Genomic DNA, 27,630 nt, shown 5'->3' on the forward strand with positions numbered 1-27,630 from the left:
CATGCAAGCTACTATCCACGGCACAATATGTTAATAATATAAGAAAATGGCGTAAATTAGAATTACCTCTTCGGACTATGCACTCTTGTACACGCCTTCCTCAACAACTTTGAAGACATAAATTTACATTACAGTCAGTACTTTGGATCCCGAAGGATAGAGGAGGTCCTCGATAATGTTGTCATAAACATTCGGTGAAACTCTTCTGTTTATTTTATATTCATGTATTAAGTGTCACTGTGTATCATCATGAAATTATACATAGTTCAATAAAATATTAATACCGGTCAACCAATCCCTTAAAGATCATTAAATAAGATTTTTAAAGTGCAGTAAGGTCACCGTTAAAGTTACTGTCTCTTGCGCTGATACCCAATCGTATGATAAAACGAATCTATGCTGTCTTGTCCTTGAATTTCGTTAAAAAAATTATAGCTTGCGAAAATTGGAAATAGTTTATGTAAATATTACGTACACCCAAAACTGATCAAAATATTTGCTAAGTTTCTTGGCGTACTGGAAGAAGGGTGATCCTTGGGAAGCATTAATCACCGCAAAATCACATCAAAATTGCAGACTCGGCTTGATTGAGTCTGCACATTAAAGATAATGAATAAGTGCAACATCTCTCACGCCCTCTTGCACACGACAGCATTTAAGTCTTTGACTTCTTATGTCATAAATTATGCATTTTCAATAGAGGTTTTTCATGGCTCACCTTAGCTTTTCTAAAGACTAAGAGGATGGGGTCTCCTAGTTTCTTGCCATTGACTGATACAAGAACATCGCTTGTTAGTATTATAAGTTGAGTCACACGGGATTTTTTTCTCAAAAGCTATTTTGGAGATTATATAGATAGATCAGGTTTGTAAAATGGTTTGTTATAAATGAAGCGACAATGTGTTCTACAGTATTACATAGTACATATGCCAGAGAAATGGTTCTGTAGCTTGCTGGCTTCGACCTGTCACCTTTTTTTATAGATTAGGGCTATCTTTGCAGATTTCCATTGATGAAGTATGCTGACCTTTTCTGTTGGTTTCTGAAAGAGGATTTCAATGATAGACGAGAGTTCAGATGATCATTTTCCGCTATCTATTTGAGCCGAAATAGTAAAATATCTTAAGATATTGACTATTTTGATGGTGATTGACCAATGGTTGATAATGAAATAGGTTTATAAAGACTACCAAAATTAAAAAAAAACTGTCCCACTCTTTTTTAAAAAATTGAACGTTACCGATACCTGGGATATACGATAACTTATCGTATGTCCCAGCCGATACATTCCGAACGATATTCATAAAATTGTCCGTTGGTCAGGTGGGTGGATTTTTCTTATTATTTTTGGGTAATGAAATATAAAATTATATATAATTATGGCAAAATGTACTGCATAGTTATTTGTGTTGTTTTTTGTTGTTTTTTGTTTACCTTAAATTTGTACTCACCATTTACACTTGCATGGGCATAATGTAATTGTAAGGATAATTGGCTTCATTTTATCAGGACCACTCGCTTTGTGGGGGTATGGGTTGACCGAAAAGATTTTACTATGGCATTGGCACTTATTGAAATGGACATTTTGTATGTAAAAAAAATCAGTGATTATTTATTGGATTAAAATTGGATGAGAAATTTAACCAGAAGCTATCTGTGTTTGGGTTTTGAAATATGTTTTGATGGAAACCTCTGTTTTAAGCCATCCCAGTCTGCCTTTTCTAAAGGAAAACAGTGTCTTTAGTGTGTTATACAAATAATTGGATCAAATCAGCTTAATGTAAATAAGAATGAAGTTTAAGGGTACGAATACGGTAGGGTACGAATAAATAATTTTTCAATATCTAGCCAAGCGTTCTAAAGATACAGACGTTTAAATATTTTTGTTTACATTTTCATTTTTAGAAATAAATAAATATATCTGTAATATCTCAAGGACGATCTTATTCTTTAACAAAATAGACACTTTCTAAAATATGGAACCATGTGACAATGAAAAGAAAAAAGATGACAAAGGCCTACAGCACAAACCTAAATGCATCTCTTCTAAAACTTGGGAGGTGAGAATGTAATCTCATAAACTGATAAAGTATGCTTGCTATCAGTTCTAACAAATAATTAAAACTACTTTCCCACACAAAACGCGTCTATATCCAGATATTCGTTTACAAACTTTATAAAATATGCAGTTTCCATGAGATCACCGTGTAACCACGGATCAGCGGATTGCTGGCTGTAACAGTTTATGTTATAAATCCGTGCTGTAACATAACAGTTGATATGGTTGTTATGTTCACTTGACACAAGTCCTATAAATATGACGTCGCTTTGAGAAATTTTTGTTATTGGCAAAGCAAAGTCATATCGAAATTGCTCAAAAACCCATAGCACGTTCCGCCAGAAAATCAGGCGGAAAGAAAAAAAGAATTAAGACAGCATTAATTTACATCAATTTTGACCTATTTATGAACAAAAACTAAAAAATAAATACCTTGTAACAAAATAATTAAACTTTCACGTCCGAAAAATCATGATTAAATCCTCTCATTTAATTAGATTCCTTATACAGACGATAAACAAATGGCCGCTATACAGTGCGGGAAATCTGAGAGGCTAATTCAAATGCAAGCATTTCAATGAGTCAGGAGTTTCTAAGGGAATTTTTTAAACGAAATTCAAATCATTGCCCATGCACCGTCGGCATGTTCAAATATATTTTTCCGTTCAAAAATTTGGAATCAATCTGTAAAGCGCTTTACTTAACCTGTATGGCCGATAAACAAAAATATATTGATGTTTATATTTTATTTTACATTGAAGTACATTGTTAGAGAGGTTTTGTTAAAGATTGAGCATGAAATTGAAAAAAAGAAGATAAGCTTTTGATTAATTTAAGCTTGAAAGGCAAGACAATTGACATTTTTTTTCATTTTTTATGATGCTATGCGTTTATGAGCAATAACTATTAGACCTCAGGCTTGACCGACATAAAACTATACCAAGCCTGTAAAGTCTAATTTATTGGACTAACTTAACATAAGATAAACACCACTATTATCAGAATGACAGACTATTCTCTCCCTTACCAGTTCCTAGCCCTGACAGTTCTCCTCCAAATACATGCGGATCAAGAATGGGAGCCAATCACATGACCCAAAATGTCTGTGGAAATAACACAACATATTACTTCACAGAAGACTGAAGTTAGTTTGACTCTCTGTGATACCTTATTATTGAAAGAATAATTCATTTATAAAGTCATGGTTTTTATGTATTATAATAATTTATATAGAGATTCCAAGCCTTACAGAAAAGGACAGATGCTGTAACCAAAAGATCGACTGAGAAGAGAATTAAACACCTGCAGAAAAGTATTCTTCAAAATGGTAATATTATATTTTGTGCTAGGAAAACTCTAGTGTAGCTGGTGTATCTAAAACACATTTCAGAATTTGTAGCATGTAACTTACACCAACCTTCTCACCATGGTGAACATATCAATGTGGCATGTTAACAGCAACCTCACCATGGTGAACATATCAAATGTGGCATGTTTCACCAACCTTCTCACCATGGTGAACATATCTAACATGGCATGTTTACACCAACCTTCTCACAATGGTGAACATATCAAATGTGGCATGTTTCACCAACCTTTTCACCATGGTGAACATATCAAATATGACATGTTTCACCAACCTTCTCACCATGGTGAACATATCAAATGTGGCATGTTTCACCAACCTTCTCACCATGGTGAACATATCAAATGTGACATGTTAACACCGACCTCACCATGGTGAACATATCAAATGTGCAGGGCTCTCAGTAGGGTCAGAATTTCACGAGTCAAAGACTCTTTGGCCAAAATTTTCATGAGTCAAATCATTTTTTTCTAGTGTCATTGGACTACATGAATCATTTTTATGTTACAAAAATGACTGTATTGGAGGTCATTTTGTGTGAGAAGGTTGGTGTAAGTTACATGCCACATTTGATATGTTTACCATGGTGAGGTCCGTGTAAACATGTCACATTTGATATATTCACCATGGTGAGAAGGTTTGTGAAACATGCCACATTTGATATGTTCACCATTGTGAGGTTGGTGTAAACATGCCTTGTTAGATATGTTTACCATGTTGAGAAGGTTAAGAACATATTAAATGTGGGATGTAACTTATACCAACCTTCTCACCATGGTGAACATATCAATGTGGCATGTTTACAGCAACCTCACCATGGTGAACATATTAATTGTGGCATGTTTACATCAAAGTTCTCACCTTGGTGAACATACTATATGTGGCGTGTTTCACCAACATTCTCACCATGGTGAACATATCAAATGTGGCATGTTAACACCATTAAAATTGTGTGAATCTAATGCATATGAATGTTCAAATAATATAGTATAAGAGTATTATGTATAATAAGTGTATGTATTTGTGAATGTAGTTAATGCTAGTGATTTGTGATACATTTAAGGGTAAAAACACTTCAATATTAAAATATCAGCAAGCAAATGTAATTTTCTTTTTGAAGACTTCTTGTCAGCAAAAATTGTTTTGTATTTAAGCTTTCAATTTGATTTCCCTGCTGTTAGCCAAAGTTGTATTGGATATTTTATATAATTCAGTTCAAGAAGAGTTAACATCAGAAGAAGATAGGGCTGTTTTAAGAAAGCATGATGTACATCTTCCTGCAGGAAGTCAACAGCAAAGTACACCATCAAGTGATGAAAGGTTAATATCTTAATGTCTTGAGTGCTAGTGGCAGTAATATAAGACCATTGCCACCAGTGAAGAGCTGGGCTAACCAGCACAAGCATGCTGTCAAATCAGACTATACTATTAGCTGTACAATCATAGATTTGAAATATATCTTAGCCTGATTAAAATGAAACTTTGAAACTAATAAATTTAACATTCAAGTCTGCTTCCAGTGACTGATGTAAGTACTATTGTAATCCAAGTAGGTCTCTAACCCATGTCCCTGGATTAATATACCCTGGATTAATATAGAGGCACTCTCATCACAATAGGCCTTTTTATTTTTCTTAATGTAGAATTTTGATACAAAAATCTGTTTAATTGTGAATGAACTGATCATATTTCTAGGCAGGTAAAGTTAGATATACACATGCACAAGTATATAGAAAATTTTTGCTTTGAAATGTCAATTCAGAATTATGTAAGTGTCTAATTTGTGGCATTTGAAAATGTATCAGATATTCATTATTACATAACCAAATTAGTAAATGACTAATAGAGATACATGTAACATGTGTAGATATATTTGTTAAATTCGTTTGTTTCTTGGTTGTAACATCCTTTACCGTTTTCAGTTCAGAAAAATTCAAAGAGGTTGAGAAATATTTAGGAGTGAATGATCATATTAAGAAGGGAGTGGGTATAGATGGTGCACCAGACTCGGGTCTAGAAAAACAGGTAGAAGCTGCAGTAACAGCGGGTGATATAACAACAGCTGAAAAACTCAGTGATAGACTAGCAACCAGAGACGTAAGTTTCATGATTAGTCAATAAGTAATAAGCATTTTCCTCACAGAAAGCAATTGTGTACTATTAAATTAACTATTGATATTTTCTTTTTAATTGGTTATATGGCATTATGACTGTATATAAATGATTGTTTTCTTTTTGAGTTCTCACAACATAAGCTGTTTGCTGAATAAACCTCTTCACAAGATGAGCTGTTTGCTAAATGACCCTCACCACCACTATACTTCCCTTACCACCACATAAGCTGTTTGCTATATTACCTTCACCACCATATAATCTGTTTGCTATATGACTGTCACGACCACATAATCTATTTGCCATATAACCCTCACAACTACATAAGCTTTTTGCTATATAACCATCACCACATAAGCTGTTTGCTATATAACCCTCACCACATAAGCTGTTTGCTATATAACCCTTACCACCACATAATCTGCCATTTGACCCTCACCACCATATAAGCTGTATGCTATATGACCCTCACCACCACATAAGCTGTTTGCTATATAACCCTTACCACCACATCAGCTGTTTGCTATATGACCCTCACCACCACATCAGTTGTTTGCTATATGACCCTCACCACCACATCAACTGTTTGCTATATGACCCTCACCACCACATAATCTGTTTGCCTCACCACATTTGCTATATATGTAACTCTAACTACAATTTAAGATAAACTGTGTGTTATATGACCTTCACCACAAGATATGCTACATGTATGTGTTACATTGGAAATACCAGCAGGGTTTTGTTACATATTGAATTATTATAATTAAGAGGTTAAGATAATTCAAGTGTACAATAGTAGTGTACATCCGGGGAGTGTTCTTTTCATCTGGACATTCAGCCAGTTGTTTCATAATCAATACTGTTGCATTAATTTCCTTTTTTTTTATCACTTTTTTGCTTCCAGTTTGGTGTGAAAATAGCTGAGGCAGTTACTGCAAGAGATTTTATGAAGAGGAAGAAGGTATGAAAACCATAATACGCTGATTTTAAATCCCCATCCCCCATTTTTTTTTTGGGGGGGGGGGGGAGGGGGAGGGAGGCATATAGTTTTTGCAGCATCTGTCTGTTGTTTGACCATACCTCTATCCAAACTTTGTGTCTGGACAATAGCTTTGTCATTTATGGATGGATTTTGAAATAATTTGGCTAAGTATGTAGCACATCAGCATGATGTGTCACACTTAAGACCTATGTCTGTAGCTCAAAGGTCAAGTTTACACTGACTTCAAAGGTTATTTCTCATACAAGTGCACAGACGGTCATAGGTGCACAGACGGTCATAAACAGTCAACAATTCTAAGCCTTGCTATATACTGATGGCAAAGACTAATCACTTTTGATGTCAACAGATTAAGGGTCATCATATTTATTTTATTGAATAAAATTATCCATATTTATATTCATAGATTTAAACACAATTTGCAGAAGCTGTCACAAATTTCAGTATATATTATTTGTCCATTACTATGTGCTTTAGCAGAGCAACATTAAAAAGCTTGTATAATGCATTCTGTCAAATACATATAAAGTCATACAGTCAAACGTGTATTAAGCGACTGCGCAAGGGAAACGCCCAAAACGGTCGCTTAAAGAAACGGTCTCTTAAGACAAAGCATAGTATAAAAGTCAAAATTTATAAATGACATCTTTCTTTTGCGGTGGGAATGTTTTTCAACTTCATTTATATAAATGTTGAATAATTAGTAACCTCCGATAACCGAAATGGATGCTAATATAAATTATAACTTTCTTTTATTTATTGACAAAACAGTTTTCATTACATGTTTGACATTTTTCCAGAATTTTTTAATTTCTCTCTTGTTTTTCCTTGTCTCCAACTCGAAAACCCTACATAGTGAAGATGTTTTATGTTGTGCAATTTTTCATTTGAAATAAACAAACTACATCTAATTGTTACGATTCATTTAATTGCTGATCAAGTTCAAGGTCAATTCAATGCAGTCTAAATGTCAACAAGCGAAGCGTATACACCATCTCAGTAGGGGCGGAGCGTTGCATTGTTTATTCCATATTATTGGATAATACACATCACACGTATACTTAACTTCATTTGCATACACTAAAACGGTTTGGGAAATAGAGTTTTTCACACATTTATTTGTTGTGTTTTGATTGTTGACACTTGTGACATTACAGGCGTTCTCTTAAAACACAATTACTTGACAGGTAAAAGTGGTCGTTTAATGAAATGATTTATCTGAATTAGCTGACTAATTAGCGGTCAAAAGTCGCTTAATACATTAAAGATATAGAGAGAAAATGATCGGGGGGAATTTAAAGTGGTCGTTTAAGACAAAAGTCGCTTAATACACGTGGTCGCATGGGCAAGTTAGACTGTATTTGACACCACTAGAAACATTGACATCTATTTCCATTTTATCATGCTAATGGAAAGAGAATTAATAAAAGACATGTTGATGTACATTGAGTAGAGAAGTATTTTTCTCAGAACATCATTTGTTTTAAAGATTACACATTGCATTTCAGCATCAAATGATTTGTAAGCATCCTTTTGTATGCCTTGCACATATTGTGCACTTATGTACTTTACCATTCTCTCTTCAATTGAATTGAATTGAATTGAAAGATGGTTTTAAATTTTTATATTATACTATAAATAAATGCGTTACTTTATTGTCTATAAAAATGTCAGCAGCCTTTATATAATACAATATTCACAATGACGTCAGCGGTCTAACAAAAATGTATAGTGACCATCTGAGTAAGGACAGTAATATTTTTATTGGATCACTAAGATTTAGCAGTGTATCACTTATCGCAAGGAAGCTTTTACAAAACATGCATTATACAAGCAGACTGTTTTCAGTACAATAAACTAGAATTTTTTTTTTTTTAAATATGATTTTCTTTTTAACCAGGTTTTCCGAAGGAAAAAACTGGTTATTAGATTGAGGTATGTCGGCGGGCGGGCGTAAACAATTTCTTCTGTGCGCAACTCCTCGGATTTCGACCAAACTTTCACAGAAGCTTTGTCATCAAGTGCCCTGGCGCATATTGTCGGGGTTTTGCGATTGGATAATATTTGACCTAATTATGGCCTTTGTTTTTTTTCCTTATATAGAATATATAGTGAACAATTTCTTCTGTGCACAAGTCCTCCTACATTTCTCAACAGATTTTGACCAAGCTTTCACAGAAGCTTTGTCATCAAGTGCCCTGGGTCATATTGTCGGGGTTTTGCGATTGGATAATATTTGACCTAATTATGGCCCTTTGTTTTTTTCCTTATAAAGAATATATAGTGAACAATTTCTTCTGTGCGCAACTCCTCCTACATTTCTCCACGGATTTTGACCAAACTTTCACAGAACCTTTTTTGTCACCAAGTGCCCTGGGGCATATTGTCGGGGTTTTGCGATTGGATAATATTTGACCTAATTATGGCCCTTTGTTTTTTTTCCTTATATAGAATATATAGTGAACAATTTCTTCTGTGCTGAACTCCCTCTACAATTCTCAACGGATTTTTACCAAACTTTTTGGCCCTTTGTTTTTTTTCCTTATACAGAATATATAGTGAACAATTTCTATCGTGCGCAACTTCTCCTACATTTCTGAACGGATTTTGACCAAACTTTCACAGAAGCTTTGTCATCAAGTGCCCTGGCGCATATTGTCGGGGTTTTGTGATTGGATAATATTTGACCTAATTATGACCCTTTGTTTTTTTTCCTTATACGGAATTATCAATATATAGTGAACAAATTCTTCTGTGCTGAACTAGTCTTACATTTCTCAACGGATTTTGTTCAAACTTTCACAGAAGCTTTGTCATCAAGTGCCCTGTTGCATATTGTCGGGGTTTTGTGATTGGATAATTTTTTACCTAATTATGGCCCTTTGTTTTTTTTCCTTATACAGAATATATAGTGAACACTTCTTCTGTGGCAATTCCTCCTACATTATTCATGTTTTACATTGCACATAGTTACATTGTTTGTTGCTTGTATTTGTATTTCAAATACAACATATTTATCTACAATGGTGATAATTGAAAACCTGGTTTCATGGCATTGCCATGTTTCTTGTTTTTTTTGTTTTAGTTAAGTGCGGTATAATATAAAAAATAGTGCATGGCACAGAGGGCCTCATAGCATTATAGTGTGGTGACCAAAGCTGATTTATTCACACTTTAAACCAAAAATTAAACAGTTCTATCAGACTTGTTCATATTCATGCTTTATTTTACAGGAAGAAGATGAAAAGATAAAATCTAAGAAAAGAAAGAAGTTACATTGGGGGTAATTTATTTATTAATTTTGTTCTTTTATGAGTGTAACCAACATTCCAATACTGTTCCTGATGAAGATATTATTGGTTTTTTTTTAAGTCTTGCTGAAACAGTTAGTTATATAAAGACATTCCAGCTTTACTGGTGGAGGAAGACCTCACAAACCCCACCAAGCATTATTTTCAGACAAGAGCGGGCACCTGAGTAGAACCACTGAATTTCTTTTAGCTAGCTGTATAGCTTCCTTACATGAAAGTTCAAAATGTCAGTGGTTAGCAGAAGGTTATTTAAAGTCAACACCTGATGTATTCAACCACAAGCACCCCTCATAGTACTCGTAATGTGCCCTGTAGAAAATAAAGAGCTGTTATCTTTTAATGATATCTTTTATTTCTAAGAAACCATAATAGATGAATTACTATGTTCATGTGGCTTGGATTTACTATGTTCCTGTGGCTTGGATTTCTTCGTTATGTTTGAAAAGGTACTAGATTGTAAGTCCAACAACAGCATTTGAGTTAATTTATTGTGTTTCTTTTATTTTCAGATTTGAACATAAACAGAGATGGGAGACCAAAAGCAATATGTGATAAACTATTGTGAATACATGCATTTCAATTCTTATTTTACAAAACAATCATTACATAATTAGACAAACTAAATTAAAATACTACTCATCATAGTTTAATTCAGCTTTCCTAAAGGTTAAATATGTTATTTTTAGATTATTTCATGTAATTGACAAGTGAAAGAATTAAGTTGGAAAATGAATTTTGCTGATGATAAAAAACAATAAGAAAACCATTTGATACATATGATGTACTGGTCAGCTCTCCATATTTAAATTATTAAAGTGGCTAATTTATTTCCTGATCTTATAGCTTTAGAAACAAACGTCACTGGCATATTCTTAAGAAATGTTGATTCTTTAAAGATCCTGTATGTTTTGTGATTGATATTGTTACTGTGTGTATACCACACTCTCAAAAAAATATATATGTATATCATTATGCAAATAAAACAATTTTCAAATATCGAAGAATATTTGAAATGTATACTACAAATATTTGTGCACATTATATTTAATCAATAAATTACATGCATTCATTTCTTATTGGAAAATTTGACTTAGAATTTATAGGAAATTAATTTCTAATTACCTCCCTTTATTTACATGAAATGTTAAATTGGGTAATATCTTTATAAAAAATGCTTATTGGAACTTACAATATTGATAAATCTTAATTTGAGCATCATATTTACGAAATAAAACCATGAAAAAATTGTGTTACAGGATCTTTAATAAACTTGATTATATAACACTGATACAGTGTAAAATTCCTATTAAACGCCCCCGGGGGCTGAACATTTTCTAAAAGAGGGGTTATTATTACAACACATTTTTTCCTTTATCCAAAAATCATTGTAAATACATTTAGCATTAGCAAGTGTTGGTAATAACATTAAAAAGTGTTAAGGTTTTAAAGTTTACTATGATACATTTTTTGTGTTTACTGTAAATTAAAATGGATTCTGAAGGATTTGAATAAAATTATCGATTTACAGTCATGAGTAGATTTTTTACATATAAAAAAAGCCTGGGGCCTTTATTAGGGGAGGGGCGTTTATTAGGAACTTTACGGTATGTCTGGTATTATCTCATGAAATAACAGCAATTATGTTAGTGAAGGACAATAAGTGAATGATGTACAAGTAATTGCTGTATTTAAACTTGTTTGCTTATGAATGTAGATTTTTGTTCAAGAATATTAAAATAAAGTGAATATGACATTGTTGATTTTTGATTTTTTAAGTATTTGTTGTTGTTGGTTTTTTGCTACTTGTGCTGTGAAATCTATAACAACCATCTAATTTCCATAGCAACTAGTTACGCCTATGGCAACTATTGACTCCTTGATCTCTATTTTGACCAACAATGTAACTCATAGATATCAATTTTAATTTTTTCTGGTCATGTAGAGCCTCTATTTTCAGATAACCGTTATAATATTGCCATTTGTAACATCCATTTTCATTGGATATAGATAATAATAGTACTGCACAATTGTAACAATGCTTTTATTAGGATGAATATGACGTTTATATAGGTTTTGATAGTACTACACAATTGTAACGTCATTTTTCATTGTATAACGTAAAGTTAATATAAGTTTTTTACAACGCTGCACATTTGTAATGACGCTTTTCATCGGACAATTTTGTCATTTATATATACGACTGCTGTCAATTTATGAAGAAAACACACTTTTCTCTCTTAAAAAAAGCTGTTTGCTGTACAATGTATAAATATTTCTGACAGGTTTAACCGTTATAATGCTGTATATAAATGGTTGTTTGCAATATAACCCTCGCAGCCAATAATTCCAAACAAGAGGGCCATGATGGCCCTAGATCGCTCACCTGAATTATCAAACTCATCCAAACAATTACCTAGACAAGCATTCTGACCAAGTCTCATGACAGGTGAGTCAAAAATGTGACCACTACAGTGTTAACAAGGATTATCCATATTTGAGCAGTGCGACCTAGTTTTTTACCCAGGTGACACATATTCAAACTTGACCTAGAAATCATCAAAACAAACTTTCAGACCAATTTCCAGGATACTTGGATCAAAACAGTAGCAACTAGAGTGTTAACAAGATTTTTCTATTTTTAGCTCCGGTGACCTAGTTTCACATGCGATTTCGAACTCATCCAAGCAATTACCTAGACAAGCATTCTGACCAAGTTTGATGATAATGGAGTCGAAAATGTGACCACTAGAATGTTAACAAGGTTTTTCCATATTTGGGCGGTGTGACCTAGTTTTTCATCCAAGATGACCCATGTTCGATCTTGACTTAGAAATCATCAAAACAAACTTTCAGACCAATTAACAGAATATTTTTCTATTTTTAGCTCCTGTGACCTAGTTTTTCATCCGAGATGTCCCATGTTCGATTTTATTCCCAGCAATGACCTAGACAAGTTTCCTGACCAAGTTTGATGACAATTGAGTCAAAATTGTGACCACTAGAGTGTTAACAAGGTTTTTCTATTTTTAGCTCCTGTGACCTAGTTTTTCATCCGAGATGACCCATGTTCGAACTCATCCGAGTTATTACCTAGACAAGCATCTTGATCAAGTTTGATGATGATTTGATGCAAAAATGTGACCGCTAAAGTGTTAACAAGGTTTTTTCTATTTTTAGCTCCGGTGACCTACTTTTTCATCCGAGATGACCCATGTTCGAACTCATCCAAGCTATCAACTAGATAAGCATCCTGACCAAGTTTGATGATGATTGATGCAAAAATGTGACCGCTAGAGTGTTAACAAGGTTTTTCTATTTATAGCTCCGGTGACCTAGTTTTTCATCCGAGATGACCCATATTCGAACTCATCCGAGCTATTATCTAAACAAGCATCCTGACAAAGTTTGATGATGATTGGGTCAAAAATGTGACGCACTAGAGTGGTCACAAGGTTTTTCTATTTTTAGCTCCTGTGACCTAGTTTTTCATCAGAGATGACCCATGTTCGAACTCATCCAAGCAATTGACTAGACAAGCATTCTGACCAAGTTTGATGATGATTGGTTCAAAAATGTGACCACTAGAGTGTTCACAAGGTTTTTCTATTTATAGCTCCTGTGACCTACTTTTTCATCCGAGATGACCCATGTTCGAACTCATCCGAGCTATCACCTAGACAAACATCCTGACCAAGTTTGATGATGATTGGGTCAAAAATGTGACCTCTAGAGTGTTCACAAGGTTTTTCTATTTTTAGCTCTTGTGACCTAGTTTTTCATCTGAGATGACCCATGTTCGAACTCATCCGAGCTTTCAACTAGATAAGCATCCTGACCAAGTTTGATGATGATTGAGGCAAAAATGCGACCGCTAGAGTGTTCACAAGCAATTGTGGACGGACGACGGACATTCATCGATCCTAAAAGCTCACCCTGAGCAAGCTCAGGTGAGCTAAAAAAATTTAACCTCTTATAGGGTCATATAACCTGTCAAAAATCTTTAAAACTAATAATATAAGGGTGATTATGGTCTGCTTGTTTTATGCTTCTTTCATTTTTAAAGTCTCTTTTTCGCAAGTAGGAGGGCAAAGTAAAAGAATATTTCCATCCAGCATACAGTGAAAGTAAACTATGTTGTCTCCATAGCTAGTGCCCGTCAATAAAGGTTCCTCTTTTAAAATAATCGAGACAAAAGATATGTTATGTAACTTGCATTTCGTTCTAAAATTCAATAGCTATACATATGTTTAATATTTTATTCTACAAAAAAATGACATTATTATACATCAACAATGATCAGTAAAATAACAATGAACAGTAAAATATTGATTTCATTAAAAAATATATAAACAACCAGAAATAGTACTACTTTATTTTTTTATTTTTAAGTCTCACCAATATGCAAAGACAATAAGGTGACTTTCAAACTTTACAAGTGGAAGAAGACAGTTGTCAGAAGTGCCTCTAAATTTTTTCATGCATGAGAAGTCATCCAAGTATCTAGCTTTCTGTATAGCTGTCTCACATGTAATGGTTCAAATACCCTGGTGGTGATTCAAATCAAAACAGAGACAGCCAAGGGCTCAGTATTACGTTATTATGGATAAATTTTACATGTTTAAACAAAAGGGTTTTGATGGCCCTTGATCACTCACTCGAGGTTAATTTTAAGAAAAGTCTTTGAAAATATGGCTGAAGAAAGTGGGCGTCTCCCGCCTAAAGTGGGAGAGTTCACATGTATGTCAGGTATCAGTCTACATGCACAAAGTATATTCCTTGTTCAACAGACCAGAACGATATAAGCAATTTTTGTAAAGGACAACCTAATGATTAATGCTGTACAGTTTCATCAAAATCTATCGAGAGGTCCAGGAGGTGGTGTAATTTTATGTTTTTTCTGTTATTTGCTCTGGTGGCCATTTTTTTCACAAACTCAAACCATTTGAGCAATTTTAGTCAAGAACAAGTTAATGAGGTCACTTACTGAAAGGATCATTTCTGAAGAGTTACATCAAGAGATGTCATTTTAAGCTTATTTCTAAATCCTGAGACCATATTGTTCAACAGATCAAAATCCTTTGAGGATTTTTTGTAAAGGACTACTCAATGATGATTGCTGTGAAGTTTCATCAAAATCTACAAAATGTTTGAGGGGAAGATGTCATTCAAAGTTTTTCATTGGTGAGGTCCCATTTTATTCAGCTGAGAGGAACCACTAAATTAATTTTCATTTAGGGCCACCTAAGGATCATTGCTGTATAGTTTTCATCATGACTGGCCACAGGGTTTAGAAGTTGTTGTTAAAGTAAAAGAATGTTAATAAAAAACCCAAAACACAGGTTGCTCAAAATAGCTCACCTTGAGCAAAATTAAAACATATAGATATAGCAAAATGCGAAATAGAATATTTTCATATGGATTGTTCAGATGTTGACTTATCATCACCTTAGTGCAATAAGTGATTAACTGCTATTAAATTTAGAAGGACTTATTACTGCACTAAGGCAACGTTATGTTCTTTTTGTAGCAGTATAAATAGACATTAGATGTGTTCCTTCATAACTTTTGGTGTGAAGTTGCCAAATAAATTTTAGAATGCACAAATCAAAAGAAAAATCAAATTTACATTATATACATGTACATCGTACTTAATGCTTCCTGCAGTATGCCATTGCCATCATTTTTGTGATTATTAAAAACAAGATATGTTTGTAAAACATGTATGCCCCCTATCAGCAGCCAATTAGTCATGTGATAAGGTTATTATGCATGACTTCTGACCCAGTGATCAAACAATTAATAAGGGTTATAAAGTATCTACTGGTCATGACCTTGACCTTTGACCCCTTGACCCAAAACTCAATAGGGGTCATCTGCTGGTCACGACCAATCATCATACAAAGTTTGAAGTTCCTAGGCCTAGGCGTTTTTAGTAAATTGATCAGAAACCGTTTTTACCTACAAGGTCAATGTGACCTTGACCTTTGACCCCTTGACCCCAAAATCAATAGGGGTCATCTGCTGGTCATGACCAATCACCATGCCAAGTTTGAAGTTCTTAGGCCTAAGGGTTCTCTTATTATTGATCGGAAACCGTTTTAACATACAAGATCAATGTGACCTTGACCTTTGACCCAAAAATCAATAGGGGTCATCTGCTGGTCATGACCAATCACCATGCCAAGTTTGAAGTTTCTAGGCCGAAGCGTTCTTTAGTTATTGATCAGAAACCGTTTTTACTTACAAGGTCATTGTGACCTTGACCTTTAACCCCTTGATCCCAAAATCAATAGGAGTAATCTGCTGGTCATGACAAATCACCATACCAAGTTTGAAGTTCCTAGGCCTAAGCGTTCTTGAGTTATTGATCAGAAACCGTTTTTACTTAAAAGGTCAATGTGACCTTGACCTTTGACCCCTTCACCTAAAACTCAATAGGGGTCATCTGCTGGTCATGACCAATCATCACACAAAGTTTGAAGTTCCTAGGCCTAAGCGTTTTTAGTTAATTGATCAGAAACCGTTTTTACCTACAAGGTCAATGTGACCTTGACCTTTGACCCCTTAACCCCAAAATCAATAGGGGTCATCTGCATAAGGGTTCTTAAGTTATTGATCGGAAAGCATTTTTACCTACAAGGTCAATGTGACCTTGCCCTTTAACCCCTTAACCCCAAAATCAATAGGGGTCATCTGCTAGTCATGACCAATCACCATACCAAGTTTGAAGTTCCTAGGCCTAAGGGTTCTTTAGTTATTGATCGGAAACCTTTTTACCTAAGAGGTCAATGTGACCTTGACCTTTGACCCCTAGACCCCAAAATCAATAGGGGTCATCTACTGATCATGACCAATCACCATCTCAAGTTCGAAGTCCCTAGGCCTAAGGGTTCTTTCATTATTGATCGGAAACCGTTTTTACCTACAAGGTCAATGTGACCTTGACCTTTGACCCCTTAACGCCAAAATCAATAGGGGTCATCTGATTGGTCATAACCAATCACCATACCAAGTTTGAAGTTCCTAGGCCTAAGGGTTCTTTTGTTATTGATCAGAAACCGTTTTTAATTAAAAGGTCAATGTGACCTTGACCTTTGACCCCTTGACCCCAAAATCTATACGGGTCATCTACTGATCATGACCAATCACCATACCAAGTTTGAAGTTCCTAGGCCTTAAGGTTCTTTAGTTATTGATCGGAAACCGTTTTTACCTACAAGGTCAATGTGACCTTGACCTTTGACCCCTTGAGCCCAAAATCAATAGGGGTCATCTACTGATTATGACCAATCACCATACCAAGTTTGATGTTCCTAAGCCTTAAGGTTCTTAAGGTATTGATCGGAAACCGTTTTTACCTACAAGGTCAATGTGACCTTGACCTTTGACCCCTTGACCCCAAAATCACTAGGGGTCATCTACTGATCATGACCAATCACCATACCAAGTTTGAAGTTCCTAGGCCTTAAGGTTCTTTAGTTATTGATCAGAAACCGTTTTTGCTTACAAGGTCAATGTGACCTTGACCTTTGACCCCTTGACCCCAAAATCAATAGGGGTCATCTACTGATCATGACCAATCACCATACCAAGTTTGAAGTTCCTAGGCCTTAAGGTTCTTTAGTTATTGATCAGAAACCGTTTTTGCTTACAAGGTCAATGTGACCTTGACCTTTGACCCCTTGACCCCAAAATCAATAGGGGTCATCTACTGATCATGACCAATCACCATACCAAGTTTGAAGTTCCTAGGCCTTAAGGTTCTTTAGTTATTGATCGGAAACCGTTTTTGCTTTCAAGGTCAATGTGACCTTGACCTTTGACCCTTGACCCCAAAATCAATAGGGGTCATCTACTGGTCATGACCAATCACCATACCAAGTTTGAAGTTCCTAGGCCTTAAGGTTCTTTAGTTATTGATCGGAAACCGTTTTTGCTTTCAAGGTCAATGTGACCTTGACCTTTGACCCCTTGACCCCAAAATTAATAGGGGTCATCTACTGGTCATGACCAATCACCATACCAAGTTTGAAGTTCCTAGGCCTTAAGGTTCTTTAGTTATTGATCGGAAACCGTTTTTGCTTTCAAGGTCAATGTGACCTTGACCTTTGACCCCTTGACCCCAAAATCAATAGGGGTCATCTACTGGTCATGACCAATCACCATACCAAGTTTGAAGTTCCTAGGCCTTAAGGTTCTTTAGTTATTGATCGGAAACCGTTTTTTGCTTTCAAGGTCAATGTGACCTTGACCTTTGACCCCTTGACCCCAAAATCAATAGGGGTCATCTACTGGTCATGACCAATCACCATACCAAGTTTGAAGTTCCTAGGCCTTAAGGTTCTTTAGTTATTGATCGGAAACCGTTTTTGCTTTCAAGGTCAATGTGACCTTGACCTTTGACCCCTTGACCCCAAAATCAATAGGGGTCATCTACTGGTCATGACCAATCACCATACCAAGTTTGAAGTTCCTAGGCCTAGGGGTTCTTTAGTTATCACTCGGAAACCATTTGGTCTACGGACCGACGGACCGACGGACCGACAAGTGCAAAGCAATATACCCCCTTTTTTTCAAAATGGGGGCATAATAAAAAGACTGAACAAATCTTTCAGAAATACCAACTAGTTACTTTGCAATAGCAAACAATAATTTGCTGAAGTTGATTTATATTCCTATAATGTCACTTTCATAATTAAGAATTTTTTATTACATCATTTAACTCAAACTGTTGACCTTCAAATTTGACCTTGATATTAACCAGATCCTGTTATAAAAGTCAATATTCTGAGTCGAACCTTACAGTATCTTCAGTAACCTCTACTTTCAGGTCCTCTGAGACTCAAAGCCATAGTTCAGTATAACAAACAAGTTTTTTTTTCTAAGTACAATCTTGTGTACCACATCAATAAAAAAACAAGATATGTTTGTAAAACATGTATGCCCCCTATCGGCAGCCAATTAGTCATGTGATCAGTTTATTTTGACTGACTTGACCTAGTGACCAAAAAATCAATAAGGGTTAATTACTGGTCAAGACTAGTCACTAGGTAATTGTGACCGCAAAGGTTGTGTGCAGCAATTTTATGACAAAGTTATTTCAAATCTTGACCTCTGACCTCTTAAAGCCAAAAAATCCACTGAGGTCATCTTATGACCCCAAAATCAATAGGGGTCATCAACTGGTCATGAACAATCATCATACCAAGTTTGAAGTTCCTAGGCTTAAGCGTTCTTTAGTTATCACTCGGAAACCATTTGGTTGACGGACAAATTCAAAGCAATATACCCCCACTTCTTTGAAGGGGGGCATAATAATGTATTATAAATGAACAAAACACTATTTTCATTAAATTGGAACTGTAATTAAAATTATTAAATAAGCAAGGTGTGTGACTTTATACCTTGATAGAATAAGCAATCACAACATAATTATACCACAATACTTCAGATGTAAACAAAAACTAACGGTGTTTGATCTTTGTATAGTGAATACTGAATATATTTACTTCACATACAAAGGAAAATAATATTTCAGTAATATTGACAAATATGTCTGACAAGTAAAATCAATGTAAACATGCCTAAATGGTTTACTTATATATTTATAAATTTACTTAATTTTGGTGGACTTTTACACAATATAATGAAATAAACTTAGTCAACAACTCAAAATATTTACTACCTACTTGTTTACATGGTTAGGTTTTGTAGCATAGGTTAGACCAAAATACCATAATACACTATTGTTTGAGGTCCATACCAAAGATAGATAGAAGGGGCTGAAAGGCGGGACTTAAATTTATCATTTTCAGGTTAATGCCAAAAAATTAGTCTCTAGATCAAATTTGTGCAATAATTAAATGATTGAATGAGACATATATAACAGATTGTTTTTTTAAATTTGGACATAGAAATTAATGTTTATTAAAAATCTTCACGCCTTTTCATGAATTTCAAGTAATGATTGAAAGTGTTAGCACCACAACATTTGTTCACCATACATGTATAACTTTGTCATTTCTTGTAACACAAATGACTGTTTGATGAATCAAAATAAATATATGATTAATCTATAATACAAATTACAAGAGAACAACTTTGTTCTGGTATTTAACCAATCCCATTTTTTACTAACAACTTGATTCCTACAAAGGATTAAAGTTTTCCATGAAACACAAGGTAATTTTTCAGATCTTTTGGTAAAGGCAGTTGTTCAACACCATAATAAACATTGCACTTGTTATAAAAACTGGACCTAATTGTCAGTCTACAGTGATGCTTCAGAAACTGAGGATTGCGTTTAAAGTCAGTAATGAAGTCGACTGCTTGTCGTAACACCTGTACTGCATCATCTTCATACCTTTCACTAGTCTCCCAGCAATGAAACTCATTTTCCAGTGTTTGCAAAGTCTTCATTATTTCTATCTCAAAGGACACAAATTCTTTGTCCGAGTTTCTGTATCCAGTTAGAAATAGTAGTTGTATGCTTGTAATATCTGGAACACGATTAACACATACATCCAGCATATTTCTCCACAAGTTTGACCGTGACATTCTAAGATTTGGCGATGCAATTAACAAAGTTGATACGATTGGGCCACACTTACACCGTAATAAAGCATGGACAAAACCTCCTTCGAACCACAACTGATCAAGACCAAGTATTTGGGGTGAATGTCTAAAGATTGTCTGAAGGGCACGAGGGTGCCCAAAACGCACAGCATTATATAAAGCAGTTACGCCATTACCATTTGGCAAGTTACATGTCGCTCCAGCATTTATAAGAAGCTCAATAATCCTGTAATATCCAAAAGTGGCAGCTATATGTATTGGTCTATTACCACCAGACTTTTCAATTTTCATATTTGGATCAACACCTTGCATGAGAAGTTCATTCAGTGAATCGATATCATTAGATTTCACGGCATCACGAAGCTTGTGTTTCGGAGAGCGACTTTTATTCAGGAAATTGAATATGTGATGAGCAGACATTCTAGACAGCCTAACTTGAAAAAAAAAAGAGAACAAAAATTGAAGTACATGTAATTGCAAGTGATGTGAAAAATAAACAAGAGGGCCATGATGGCCCTGAAGTCGCTCACCTGTATATAGGCCCCCGTAGTGGTGCCAGTTTAAACCCCAGGGCTTTTATTTGAACAAACTTGGTAGACACCCATTAGAAGATGTTTCATGCTAAACATGTAAGGTTTAGCTGGTCAAGTTTTTTCTTTACACATATAGTTAAAAACAATGACACACCTGGGGCAGGGCCAGTTTGGACCCCAGGGCTTTTATTTGAACAATCTTTGTAGACACTTACTAGAAAATGTTTCATGCTTAATATCTGAACTCTAGCTATTCGGATTTTTCGAATAAAATTTTTAAGATTTTGCTATACACACATAAGGAAAATCAATGACCCCCGGGGTGGGGCCAATTTTGACCCCAGGGCTTTTATTTGAACAAACTTTGTAGACACTTACTAGAAGATGTTTCATGCTTAATATCTAAACTCTAGCTATTTGGGTGTTTTCAAAGAAGATTTTTAAGTTTTTGCTATACACATATAAGGAAAATCAATGTCCCCTGGGGCGGGGCCAATTTTGACCACAGGGCTTTTATTTGAACAAACTTTGTAGACACTTTCTAGAAGATGCTTCGTGCTTCATATCTAAACTCTAGCTATTTTGGTTCTTTAAAAGAAGATTTTTTAAGTTTTTATTATACACATATAAGGAAAATCAATGACCCCTGGGGCGGGGCTAATTTTGACCCCAGGGCTTTTATTTGAACAAACTTGGTAGACACTCACTAGAAGATGATTCATGCTTAGTATCTAAACTCTAGCTTTTTGGTTTTTTTCAAAGAAGATTTTTTAAGTTTTTGCTATAAACATATTAGGAAAATCAATGACCCCCGGGGCGGGGCCAATTTTGACCACAGGGCTTTTATTTGAACAAACTTTGTAGACACTTACTAGAAGATGCTTCGTGCTTAATATCTAAACTCTAGCTATTTGAGTTCTTTCAAAGAAGATTTTTTAAGTTTTTATTATACACATATAAGGAAAATCAATGACCCCCGGGGTGGGGCTAATTTTGACCCAAGGTCTTTTATTTGAACAAACTTGGTAGACATCCATTAGAACATGTTTCATGCTAAATATCTTAGCTCTAGCTCTTTTGGTTCTTTAAAAGAAGATTTTTTAAGTTTTTACTATATGCATATAGGGAAAATCATTGACCCCCTGGGGCGGGGCCAATTTTGACCCCAGGGCTTTTATTTGAACAAACTTGGTAGACACCCATTAGAAGATGTTTCATGCTAAATTTCTTAGCTCTAGCTCTTTGGGTTCTTTAAAAGAAGATTTTTTAAGTTTTTACTATATGCATATAGGGAAAATCAATGACCCCCTGGGGCGGGGCCAATTTTGACCCCAGGGCTTTTATTTGAACAAACTTGGTAGACACCCATTAGAAGATGTTTCATGCTAAATTTCTTAGCTCTAGCTCTTTGGGTTCTTTAAAAGAAGATTTTTTAAGTTTTTACTATATGCATATAGGGAAAATCAATGACCCCCTGGGGCGGGGCCAATTTTGACCCCAGGGCTTTTATTTGAACAAACTTGGTAGACACTCACTAGAAGATGTTTCATGCCAAATATCTAAGCTCTAGCTCTTTGGGTTTTTTAGAAGAAGATATTTAAAGTTTTTTCTTTTGGTTGCCATGGCAACCAGAGTTCTGCATGGAATTAAATTCTTTGAACGCTTTTTAAAGGTGACCACCAAAGGAACATTCCTGTAAAGTTTGGATGAAATTGGCTTAGTGGTTTATGAAGAGATGTCATTTAAAGTAAAAGTTTACGGACGACGGACGGACGGACGACGGACTTCACTTTGTGACAGGTGAGCTAAAAACAAGAGGTCTTCTGGTGTATAGATTAGAATGAAAAATGATAATTTTACAATGTGTATATAAATAACTATCTTGAAACATTGATACTTTCACAAATGTTTTCTTTGTTCTGTTCATTTGCCAGTCAGGCAATTAGCTTATTTGATACAAATTTAAGGATGCTATTTCTGAAAGTATCAATTCTAGCATGCTTATGTAGTTTGGATGAAATTGCATTAGTAGTTTTTTTGTTGCGGATAGCCAGATTGATAGACAGATGGATGAATGTCCATCCAAAATGTAATAAAAGGCAATTTCTTTTTGTTTTTTTCTTTTGTTTAATAGAGGACCAATAGCCCCTTACACCATTGTAACAGAATAAGCTCCATTGTTCTATTTTGTTCTGTTGATTGTGCGGACAGACTGCGGAGAAGAGATCCCTATATATTTTCATTTATTTTGCAAATACTCTGTAGTAGGTAACACAAAAATAAATATTGCCATATAAAACTCACTGATTCAATACTCCCCATCAAAGACTATGAACTTCTTCAGACTTGTTGGAAGAGGGAGTTGCTGTGTTCCGTAATAAACATTACATTTGTTCCAAAAGCTCCACCTTACGGTGAGTCTACACAAATTAGTCAGAGGTAATGGAGTTTTCTTCATGTTCTGTAACATTTCTAGAATCTCGTTTAACTTCTGTTTCAGCTCCTCCTTTACATTGTCTTGCAAAAAACTCCATATCCCATCATTTTCAATATTTTCAATTCTGTTTACAACTTTTTTCTCATATTCTATAAATACAGGATCAGGGTATGTGAATCCTGTCATGAACAGTAATTTTATATTTTTGTGATTTAAGTGTATTTCATTACAACATTTTTTAAAAAACTGATCCCAATAAGAAGATTTTAATAAGGGACATTTCTGAAACAATAAGTTTGGTGCTGAAATAATCTCTATAGCTCGAAGATTTACATTTTCTGGTATAAATATTTCACCTTCATGATTATAAATCCAAAGATATTCCAGACAGGGATCAGATTTACAATGCATTAATAACAATTTTATTGCTGAAATCTGGCTAGAACGTACTGCATTGGATAGCGGTGTTCTGCCTGAATCATTTGGCTGCTCACAATTCATTCCTGCGTCTATCAGATACTGTATGGCTAATGTTTTTCCTTGCGTGGCAGCTAGATGTAGGACAGTATCACCCCCAAACTTGTACACTTTTTTATTCAGATCAACTCCATCTTCAAACAAAGTCTTTAAAAGCTCAACATCATTTGATGAAACAGCATCAATCAATTTTTGTTCTGTTGTGCGATTACTTGCTAGTAAATCAAATAACGCCATTTTTCTGGAAAATAATGGAAATATTACAGTTATTGTAATTCAAGAGTTCTGACATATACATTTTTTTGCAATCACATCTGACATGGAATGAAATCTAATTTCAATACCTGACAGACAGCTTGCAGACCATTTAGCAGTTTAGAATGCTGACCATTTATTATTTTCTACTAGTATGTTCTATTTTAGCATTAAAATATCTGTGTATCTTCATCAAATCAGAGAAATGTTGTTTTCTAGACATCACAGCAATTAAAATAGCACATATATTAAAGATTAACTTATTGTTTGATTTAGTTACCTAACTAGAGACATGCTACATTTAAAAATAAGCAACACCTTGGAATTCCAGTCTGAATGCTCATTAGTAAACAATAGATATGCTGCTGGAATATTTTATAAATAAAACAAAACATCCAATTAAATAATGTTGATAATTATTTGGATTAAATACATGTATAAGTCAAACGTCTCCAGACACTTCTCCAAACTGAAAAACTGATTTATTAATATTATTTTGATACTTGTAAAATGACAACCACTGACAACAGAAAACAACTTAAATTAAGTGCTTTTGGGGATGTCAGGATTAGCTTAAGGTGTTCAACCTATTAGGGCTTTTTATACTGTGACAGGAATGCCACAGCAAATGAAAGAAAAATATGTCAAAGACTTGGAAGCAGGATCTATGTCTGAATACAGATTAAGTGGTCCCCGACCAAAAGGTTTTGAACATTCATTTCATTTGTTTCATTTCTAATAGCGAGCTCGACGAGCTGGCCCGAAGGGCCTGCTCGCATAGCGAGCTTTACGGTAACGCGAGTACCTGCTAAGTGATGGTTTTGAAAACTTTCGTCCAAAGTACCGAATTGGACACATCGCAACCTTTCGAATTTAAAGATAACGATAAAAACTGAGGAATTCTGACTGAAAACGGATGTGTAGTCTGGTCACCCGCGCACGTCTATGGGAACCATAATTGGACAGGGAACCAGAATAACGGAAGCTGTGTATAAAAAATGAAAATCGAAGGCGCCATTTTGTTTGAAATCTGATAAATAAAAACAATTTTTTGTCGAATTTTGTTGTAAAAACTATCTAGAATGAAAGAAAATGGTCTAACTATGAAAATGAATCCGAACACCAATATCTTTTATTCAGTCGTTAACGCTGTACAGACGTTTAAAGTATTGTTTACGTGACGTCACAATGTAGCGCCAAACAGCACGTGCAAAACAAACAAATCAAGTACGCTATTTTAATGTCGCAAACGTTTTAAATTTTACATTTATTTCACTTTAAATAATCTTTATTTCGCTTGAAAAATTATAGAGTGAAATAAAATAAACAAAGTTTTATCAACGTTTTCAAAACTCGTTATTCATTTCACGACAGGGGCGGAGCCATATTAAACACAGTACGTGTGACGTCACACGCACTCGTTACTGCATTTGAAATAAAAATGAGCGATTATTTCATACTCTTTCACGTAAAAAGTACATCGAGCTCGCTTTGAGGCTTTGCCTTTTTCATATTATTGTCACCAGTAATATTGTCACTAGTAATTTGTCTCGGATAAAAGTTTAAATGTTGATCTTTATTGAAGGTTGCCATCAGTATCTAAAAAAATATCTCAACTTTACTAAAAAAAAATAAAAATAAAAGAAGAGAGTCTCTGAGACTAGGGAGCAACTTGTCTAATTACGTATGTCATCGAATAAATCCGTCTGATCATTAACGCAAGTGTTTATCGCACTAAAATTATAACATTAATTATTATTATAATTTAATACACGTTTTTACCAATTTAATAAATATATGAAAAACATAATTTGGTGAATTTCCTGGATTTTTACACCGTTAAACTAACACAGCGTGATGATGGCTTTAAAACTTGATTCATTCTTAAACTTTGTTCTGAAGCGAACCAGAGTTCTACTGATCAACACTATCTATAAATTGTCAAAATAAGGTGTCGTTCTGTAGGCCTATTGAAACAGCTAGGTCTTTCACACACACTGAAACATTTATGAGAAATGAAAGTCGATCTTTTAAATTATACAAGTAAAGATGACACAGAATCTCTAATTTCATCAAGTGTCCGGTCAGAATGACAGACTATTCTCTCCCTTACCAGTTCCTCTCCCTGACGGTTCTCTCCCTAACCGTTTCCTCCCCTGACGGTTCTCTCCCAAATTTGAAATATGCAGACAGTTCTCCCCCAATTTTATTTTTATAAGTTATCATTTTAGTTTTGACTTAAGTTATCTAATAATATTTCTTAATGAAGATTATTTAAAGAATGTGTTTGATATTAACTGCATTTTATGTTTATCAGCTGCAAACCGTCAGGGAGGAAACGTCAGGGGAGGAACTGGTAAGGGAGAGAATAGTCTGACTACCGTCCGTTATCAATAGGTGATCTATGACCAAGATGACTTGTATGAACTTAATTAATTCTTTCTGTGTGACCTTGAGTTTATCCTCACAAAAGACCATTAAACTTTAAACAAACATAAAATAATCAAAATTACATTGGATTTTGACCAGACTGATCAGTGAAAATTGGGATAATCATGTTTTCTGTACATAAATTTTGCCTTGCATTGGCCTTTATTACCAGGCTTGCAGACATTGATAGATATTTGACTGTTTATCAGTGTCATTACGACTGGCATTGACAGATATGCAAATACGTGAGGATGAAAACCCAGGAGTTCAAATCTAAAAAGAATTTGAATCAGTGTTATCATTAGCTGAAACTATAAGAATTCAAATTGAATCATTAATTTTGTCATAATATTTTAATGCGTCTTCAGGGGAAGTTCTTTTTTATGTATATAGCGTCGTTGATTGCCATCTGATTTCATTATCAAAAAGTGATGAAACTCTCAGGTTTGCTGCTTTGACTCTTCGAGATTGTATGAGCCTAACTGGGTATCATCTTCAAACATAGGAAATAACAGCACTGCATTGATGGTTCATAAAACAAACTGCTTATATATTACTTAAAACCTACATTAGGAAGACATAAAATTCTTTTTAGATAAAACACTAATTACCCTAAACATAATTACTTACATAATACAATCAATCATGCTAAATACTAAAGAAGGGTCAAACGTTTCGCGGAAAAGGGCCGAAATTCCAAGGCCGATTTTTGCACTGGGACCGATTTGGTTTGGGACCGAAACGTCTGTTTCCTCAGCTAAAAAGGGAATAACAAATTCATGCAAAAGTAGTTGTATCAATATTATGAATTATAAATTTGCAAATTCTTATATACTTGATTCAGCTTTAATTACATGCACCCATATGTAATTCTTACATATCAGACAGCGTTATCTACTTATCCACGGTTGCTAGAAATAGAGGATATTTGTTTGTTTGTTTTGCTTGTTAGATTGAAACATATTTCACAGATGTAATATTTTCATGAGTGGCATGAAAACTTTTTGAAATAACATTACATTTCTAAAATGATAAATGTAGACACAGATATATAAACATATAATATTTAGCT

The 27,630-nt window shown here is 34.6% G+C and overlaps 2 protein-coding genes across 6 annotated transcripts; one reads left to right on the plus strand and one right to left on the minus strand.

Moving 5' to 3' along the window:
• Nucleotides 1-1,843: 1,843 nt before the first annotated feature.
• On the plus strand, nucleotides 1,844-11,568 carry LOC132730598 (protein FAM204A-like). The gene is made up of 7 exons (XM_060716595.1): nucleotides 1,844-2,060; nucleotides 3,293-3,386; nucleotides 4,640-4,745; nucleotides 5,348-5,522; nucleotides 6,445-6,501; nucleotides 9,774-9,823; nucleotides 10,361-11,568. The coding sequence occupies exons 1-7, from the start codon at nucleotides 1,977-1,979 to the stop codon at nucleotides 10,401-10,403; spliced, it is 609 nt and encodes a 202-aa protein (XP_060572578.1). The 5' UTR covers nucleotides 1,844-1,976; the 3' UTR covers nucleotides 10,404-11,568.
• Nucleotides 11,569-18,445: 6,877 nt separating this feature from the next.
• On the minus strand, nucleotides 18,446-26,061 carry LOC132730689 (uncharacterized). Of its 5 annotated transcripts, none has more exons than XM_060716949.1 (4): nucleotides 25,911-26,059; nucleotides 23,847-24,114; nucleotides 23,264-23,545; nucleotides 18,446-20,860 (listed from the first exon to the last, which is right to left on the minus strand). In XM_060716949.1, exon 4 carries the CDS (start codon nucleotides 20,844-20,846, stop codon nucleotides 20,010-20,012), a length of 837 nt encoding a protein of 278 aa, XP_060572932.1. In that variant the 5' UTR covers nucleotides 20,847-20,860; nucleotides 23,264-23,545; nucleotides 23,847-24,114; nucleotides 25,911-26,059; the 3' UTR covers nucleotides 18,446-20,009. The 5 variants fall into 5 exon arrangements, with proteins under 5 accessions (XP_060572932.1, XP_060572851.1, XP_060572766.1 ...); XM_060716868.1 differs by having other exon boundaries at nucleotides 23,753-24,114; XM_060716783.1 differs by having other exon boundaries at nucleotides 23,264-24,114.
• Nucleotides 26,062-27,630: the final 1,569 nt, after the last annotated feature.

This window comes from Ruditapes philippinarum, unplaced genomic scaffold (genome assembly GCF_026571515.1).
Source record: "Ruditapes philippinarum isolate M1 unplaced genomic scaffold, ASM2657151v2 ctg5_1_1_1_1, whole genome shotgun sequence".
Taxonomy (NCBI): Eukaryota; Metazoa; Mollusca; class Bivalvia; order Venerida; family Veneridae; genus Ruditapes; species Ruditapes philippinarum.